At 41.6% G+C, this 7,436-nt stretch overlaps 1 protein-coding gene across 1 annotated transcript; it reads right to left on the bottom strand.

Annotated features, from left to right (window-relative positions):
- Positions 1-1,762: 1,762 nt before the first annotated feature.
- LOC113325119 (F-box protein At3g07870-like) lies at positions 1,763-2,281 on the bottom strand. Its single transcript, XM_026573344.1, has one exon. The coding sequence runs from the start codon at positions 2,279-2,281 to the stop codon at positions 1,763-1,765; it is 519 nt and encodes a 172-aa protein (XP_026429129.1).
- Positions 2,282-7,436: the final 5,155 nt, after the last annotated feature.

The following is a 7,436-nucleotide window of genomic DNA, read 5'->3' as shown; positions in this document are numbered from 1 at the left end:
TATTCTCAACATGACACTCATAACTAAATTAGCTTGGAGATTAATAGAAAATCCTAATGATAAATGGGCTTGCATTCTTAGAGGTAAGTACTTTGCTAATTCTAATCCATTAACTGACTGTGTTTCTAAGCAGGGATCATGGATATGGAATGGAATCTGTTCAGGTTTGGAGTTTGTTAAAAAGTTTTATGTTTGGGAGATTGGAGATGGAAAATCTGTGCATATTTGGAAGGAAAACTGGATTCCAAATATGCATAAACCTCCATCTTCCAATTTCTATTCTTCTAACATGATCGATGATAGTCAGTTAATAGACCATGACTTGAAATGTTGGAATATGAGTACTTTAACAACTCTTTTTGACAGGGATACTGTCGACAGAATTAAGAACATTAGGATACCCTTCTCAGGGGAAGATAGACTAAGATGGGAACCAAGTCATAATGACACCTTTACTGTTAAAAGTGCTTATAAAGCAATTTTGCAAGAAAACCTTAGTGCAAACCCCAGCAGGAATAATATGTCGATCAATTGGAAAAGCTTTTCGAGACACAAATTACCACCTAGAATACATCATTTTATGTGGAAATTCTTTCATAATTGCTTATCTACAAGATCTAGGCTAGCTAGGTTTACTACTCATCAGAACAGCACTTGTCCTATGTGTGATCATGATATTGAACATCCTCAACATCTTTTCCTGGATTGTATTGTTGCTAGGAATGTTTGGAATAAAGTAAACAGTTCCTTGTTAGGTCAACTCATGAATAATAATCTGCATGAGTGGTTCTCCAATTTTTTTAAGACAGGAACTAGCATTGTTCCTCTTGATTTCAACTTATATGAATCTGCTGCTTTCTGCATTTGCATATCTGGAAATCCAGATGCGCAAAAGTTTTTGACAATGTGAATCTCAATGCTGAGGCCATTGCTAACTCTGCTGTTATGCAGATGAGTGATTGGAAACGTTCATTACTTGTGCAAACACAGTATCATCAAAACACTAGACAAGTTCAGCATAATTGGTCTCCCCCTTCGGGTGACAAGACCAAAATTAATTTTGATGCATCTTTCATTGAGGATAAAACATTGTCTGGGTGGGGCCTAATATGTAGATCTTTTACAGGTGACAGCGATGGACTGCGAGGAGGTGCATCTACTGCAATAGATCCGGAGCAGGCAGAAGCTCGTGCACTTTTGGAAGCAGTTTTGTGGGCAAAACAAAAAGGCTTGACAAAGATTCAATTGGAAGGAGATTGTTGGAATGTGATTGAAGCTCTAAATGGGAAGCAGTCAGCTGTGAAATGGACTTCATATAATTCAATTAAAGATGCATTAAATATCTTAAGTTTTTTCAATTTTTGGTCCTGCACTTATGTGCATAGAGATGCAAATCATTTAGCAGACAGTTTAGCTAACTTTTCTAGATCTCGAATTATTTGTTTGCAATGGTTGAACTCTACTCCTGACTGGGTTTCCACCCTTAGGATAAAACTTCCATGTAATTTTCCTTTATCAATAATAAGCATATTTTTTTATTAAAAAAATAAAAAATACAACAGAGTCTACACAATTGTGAGACAAAATCATATCATTCTTGTAAATCTAAGACATAAGACAACCGAACTATGATATATCAAAAGAAAAAAATATCCCGAGTGAGCTTTGCCAAAAAGAAAAAGAAAAAAGAAAAGAAAAACTAGTAACAAAAGCATTGCACTATAGCAAGCAATTTACACTAAGCTCCATATATTCCATGTTATCAATTCCCGATTGAGTTAGGTGAAACTAAGCTCTCTAAGTAATTCAGCGGTGTGCTCCATTGCATCTTAATGTCATCGATGCCATGGACTTTCAAGACTCTGTAGCTATGATATTTGGGGTCATATATCAGTTTACCATGACGTCCATCATGGATAAGCAGCTCGCCGTTTGTGGAAGACCATATCAGTTTCCACTCATTGTGGACAGTTATGTCTATGGTACTAAAACTGAATCGCTTTGTCCAAGATGCTCTCACTCCGTATTCTTGCATCAGCCATACATGAATGAGATGAATATTCTTATGATAAATACCTAAACCAAGGCACTCTTCCAGCACCCCAAGAACACAGTCATCTGCCCAATACATCTCGCTTCTTTCTGGGAATAAGATATCCACAAATTCTTCACGACTGACATCGAAAGAGACTATTACTCTGGAACTAACTCCTCTACTGTTTTTAACGCTTATCCAATGAAGAGCTCCATTCACGAGAAAAGCAGGAAACGATCTTTTCATATCACGAATACTAAAATTGTAACGGTGGTTTGTGGTTCGGATAGTTTTCAATGACTTAGAGCCTAGTGTATAGACATTAACTTGATAACAGCCGGATACTCTTTCCTCCACCCACACCAATTTGTAATCATCGGAAAGGATTTCGTGATAAAAACCAAACCCATATTTATATGCATAGTCAGGTTGCGTAATCAAAGATTCGCTAAACAATGGAATTTGCATCTTCTTATATTCACCGGTTGATGGGTTCCAAATACAAATATCTTTGCTTCCTTGTAAAACCAAGCAAATCAAACCATTACAAATGTGAACACATAAATCTCGAAGCCATCCACGTGTTCACAAACAATATTCGCATACATTCTAATTCTGAAATCGCACATCGTATATGTAAAGGGGATGATTATATCGATTCATCGACTCTAAGCCTTCGGGCTTGTCATTGTCTAGTCGAATATTATCATGAATAATGTTCGTATAAAAGGGGTAAACAGAGAATCAAACATAAATGTAAAACACATGACGTTCAATGCTGAATGTAAAGTGCTGAAATATAAATGAGACAAAGATTTACGTGGTTCGGCACTAAGGCCTACATCCACGGGGTTGGTGATTCACTATGTATTGAATGATTACAAAGATAGTAAAATGATTTTAGAGTACACATAGGTCTGTGGAAGTAGGGGGATCACTTACTCTTCCTATCTCTCTCTCCTATATTCTCCTATCTTTTCTCTGGATCGGTCGACCCCTTCTCTCTTAGTGGAGAGGGGTATTTATAGGGTTGGAACGTGGGTCCTACTTCTGAGGTGCCGTTGTAATCTTATCTTCTTGTGCTTTGTGCCCATTACGCAGAGGTCTTCGGCATATGCTGCGGCCTAAGCTTGAATACGAAGGGTTATCCTCGCCTCTTCCACGAGGTGATTGACACGTGTATATCTCTTTGGTATTTAATGCGGGTAGATGGATGTCTGCTCGTGTCAGACAAGTGTCTCTTTGTCTGGTCACATCTGTGTCAGTCAAACTTCCTCTCAGCCGTTGATCTGTGATCTTCCTCGGGATTGGGTGTATTAACACCCAAGGGGTATTATCTGGTGCTCCTCTAAGCCATCATACCTCTGTGATTCTCTGTCCCTGACCGTCAGATCTGCTGACCGGTGGCATCTTCTGATGAGATGCTTGTTATCATGTTTTGATATCTTGTTTTGCATGCCTTCCACGTGTCTCTTTCTGTACACGTGGTGGATGATGAAAGGTGTACATACAATTTGCCCCTCTTCTTCTGACTTGGGCGCATTTTGAAATTTAGAAGAAGAAAGGTCGTCCTACACGTTTTATCTCTCCTGAAATAACTTCCCCTATAAATACGGGCACGTTTCCCACTTTGCATTAACTTTCCCCATAACTGCTCCTTGGTATGAGGGACATATATTGTCTTCTCTAGCTTTATAAATAGGAAAGAGAATGTGAAAAAAAAAAACTTTTATCCTCTTCTTGTCAGTGTCCATCCTCTTCTTGTCAGTATTCATCCTTTCTTTGTTTTCTATTCTTGTTCTTTAGTCATTTATTATCGTCATTCTTGTGAGGAAGATAACAACATTCAATTTTCTGTCTCTTTCGCTCTCGCCTGTTGTTGCCCCTGTATCGCAGACAACTAGCTTTTGATATCTCCGATCCTCCTTTCTTCGACTGTGGTTGGTGCTTGTCGTCCTCTTCTATACAGGTATGGGGTTTTTCATTAGCTTCTCATCATTGATTTATCTATGTATCTACCCGTTTGTTTCCTGCTGCTGTATTCTTGGCTTTGTGATAAAGAACACACATGTCGAAGCATGTATGCTTGCCCCTATTCTTTGTTACAAAGTCTGTGAGTCTGTATCTAAGTATTATCCCTGGAGTTTGATGGAGTATTTCTGGTTATTTTTAGTTCTTAGGGTTTTTAATGTTTATCCGGATGAACCATCAATTATGGGTTTTTTGATCTTTAGTGATCTCCTCGTATTCTTCTCTAAACTGTTTTTGTGTTTCCTTGTAGATATGTCTGATCGTCCGCGGGCTCCTTACCAAACCCCTCCGTCTAGTCCGCCCAGATCCCCTCCGCGTCGAGATTCTGACAGATCTCCACTTTGGGAAGGTCCTTACAAGTCTTCGCAATCGGATCCTCGGGGTCATAGGGTTTCATCTTCTTCTGGTGCGAAGGTTGTGCCTACTAAGAAAGGGGATGTGACGAAGGGTCCTTCTGGGGTCTAGATATGCTATTAACCGTGCCCCTTCTCGTCCTCGTGATGACTCTAGGAGTACGCGGGCTCCTCCTCCTCGTAATGAAGCATTGGATGTTCCGCCCCTTCGTTCTATGGCTCCTCCTTCAGTGCCTCCGCAGAAATCTTTGCCGCCTCCTCCAACGGTTTCTTTCAAAGGTAAGTACTCCAAGGGTACTATGTCGAGAGCTGATCCGTCTAAAAATCTTCCTTCTAGAAGGAAATCTTCGGAATTAAGTCCTACTTCTGATTCCGCAGACGAAGAAGAAACTGTCCCCGTGATACGCAACATTTCAGTTGGTAAGAATAAGGTCACTTTGAAGCATATTGATCTTGAGATGTTCAAGGAAAAACATGAGCTTCAAGCTTTTGAGGTTCGCTTCTATGCCCCTGACGATGATATCACTTACGAGCTCCTTGCTAAGTATCAGTTTGACGAGTTTCATCTATTGACTACGGTTGGAGACTTCGAGGCGGGTCTCATGTTGCCCCTATATAAGTCGGGTGACTCCTTTTATTATGACTTGTTGGCTAGTCGCGAAGGGTCTTCCACAAATACTCATAATCGTTCCGTGTCACAACTATCTGGGAATTATCTTCGTGCACTGAAGGAATGTTACCTGCGAAGCAAGGGAGAGACTATGATGACCTGTTATGTTCCAAATCCTGCTGAGAGAGAGTGGTACACTCCTCAGAATTTTAACAGTTCCTTTGGGGATTATGTCAACAGTAGAAACCGTAATCCGTGGAGTGTTAGTCTTCGTAACATTGCTGCTCCTCGTGGTGAAATTCGTCTTTTGAGTGAGGTGAGTGATTCCAAGCTGAAGTATGTTCCTGGTACTGAGGGATCTGCTAAATGGAAACTCTTTCCTCCTCGTGAAAGGATTAAGCGTGACCATGATTATGAATGGCATGCTACTGTTATTGAGGTCGTTGGTCCTTGGGCTTATGGTTGGATTCCTGGTCCGCGCGGTTGGCGTCCTTCTGAAAACAGCAAGCCTCGTGAAACTCCTCCTGCTCTTTAAGGAGATTTCTGTCATTGGCTTCCGAATTTTGCGGGCATGAATTTTCCTTACGCTCTTGATGTCGTTGATGGAGATGAGGAGGAGGGTTCTGGTGCTACCCATCCACCGAAGAGTGTTGCTGCTGCCAAGGTATAGTTTCTTCTTATATTCTTTATTCTATTTGCCCCTTTTTCCTTGCTTGAAATAATTTTCATTTTTGAAGTGAGGGAAAAAATGAGCCTTTATGGGGATGTGTACTGGTTTGTAGGTGTCGAAGAAGAAGAAACTTGGACCCAAACAATCTTCTACTGTGGTTACCGGTGAGGCTGAGGTTTATGAGGAGGTTACGAGTCCTGTAAACGAAGGGTATGCTGAGGATGAAGAAATGTCTGATGGAGAAGAGCGTACTGATACTTCTCACCCTGATGACGAAGGTGGTAATGGTGAAGAAGAAGTTGCCGCGGGTGGTGATGGTGAAGAAGAAATTGTCGCGGGTGGTGATGGTGAGTCTGAGGCTAATATTACTGTTGGTGGTACTGGCGGGGGTGGATCTGCCCCTATTGGGGATAATATTGTTGGTGTGGGTACTCTGCCCGTTATTTCCCCTGAATTTTCTTTTGGTAGGATATATTCCGCGGGGGAATCCTTTGATGTGAATGTTGCCATGGGTCTTGCGGAAGACTTCTCATTGCTTTCCCCAAATGATGATTTGGATGTGCTTGGGGATATTGGTAAAGAAGATACCACCGGTCAGCAGGCTGAAAACGCCAGTGGTCATACTGAGGCTGGTGATGTCGAGACTTGCACGAGTGAGGGGAGAACATCCAAAGGGAAGTCTGCGGTTGAATCTCCTTCAGAGGATTTCCCTTACTCGCTAATGCCTGAAGGCGAAGATGCTATTTTGGCTTGGCTTAAGAAGAAAAATATGATGTTCGTCCTCAACCCTGCCCCAGTGGTCCCTGGTGAGAAGAATTCTGACGCTTATACTCATCAGATGATGCAAGTGTCTTCTGAAGTCCGCGTTGTTGAGATGTGGGAGAAGAATATGAGAGCTTCAGAAGCTAACCTAGTGGTTGACCCTCCCTCCTCTGTTGCTGATATGATGGCCATAGCTGATGGGTACCAATACGGTTTTCCCCAGCAGCGTGACTTAGAGGTAAATCCTTGTACTGATTCCCTCATGATATACGAACATTGTATTCTTCGCGATATCCAATCCCTTGGGTATAATAATGTTTGTTGTTTTTGACATAGATGATGAGGAGCGAACATTGTAACCATGTTCTATACCAATTCTTTAAAGCAAAGTCTTTAAAGTTGGAGGCTAAGCTTCTTGATAAAGAAGAAGAACTATCTGCGGCCGAGATGGAAATAAGTGAACTGAAGGGTCGCCTGAAGGAAAAGGAGCGGCTGGGTAATGCCGAGGAGAGTCTCCGTTCGGAACTTGCTATAGTACGCAACGAATTGGAGAAAGCTCGCAGAAATGTATTGTCCCTCACAGGTTCGTATTTTTTATTGGTCTTTTACTCCTCGTGATTCCATATTTGTACTTTGGTGTTCTATCTCAGTCTCCCCACCCTATCTTCAGTGGGTGGAGTCCCCGAGCTCATATGGCTTCGGAAAGAAAGGGAACGACAGAAATCCCGCATTGCAGAGTTGGTGGGTAAGTTGAAAAGCGAAGCCGTAAAGTGGAATGCTCGTGCTGATGAGCACAATGCCTTAGCAGCTGAGTGGCGTGAAAAGCGAACACTGATGGTTGATATGCAAAATAAGTACAATCATGACCGTCGTCTGTTTAATGGTACGCTGTTATGGACGCGTGACAACCTGCGTGATACTCGAGGACATGCTTCAGACTTAGAGGCTAGAGTGCGCTTTTTGGAAGGATAGTTA

Source organism: Papaver somniferum, chromosome 11 (assembly GCF_003573695.1).
Source record: "Papaver somniferum cultivar HN1 chromosome 11, ASM357369v1, whole genome shotgun sequence".
In the NCBI taxonomy this organism is placed as follows: Eukaryota; Viridiplantae; Streptophyta; class Magnoliopsida; order Ranunculales; family Papaveraceae; genus Papaver; species Papaver somniferum.
Note: the sequence above shows the minus strand (reverse complement) of the source record. Positions and strands in the feature narration are given on the sequence as shown.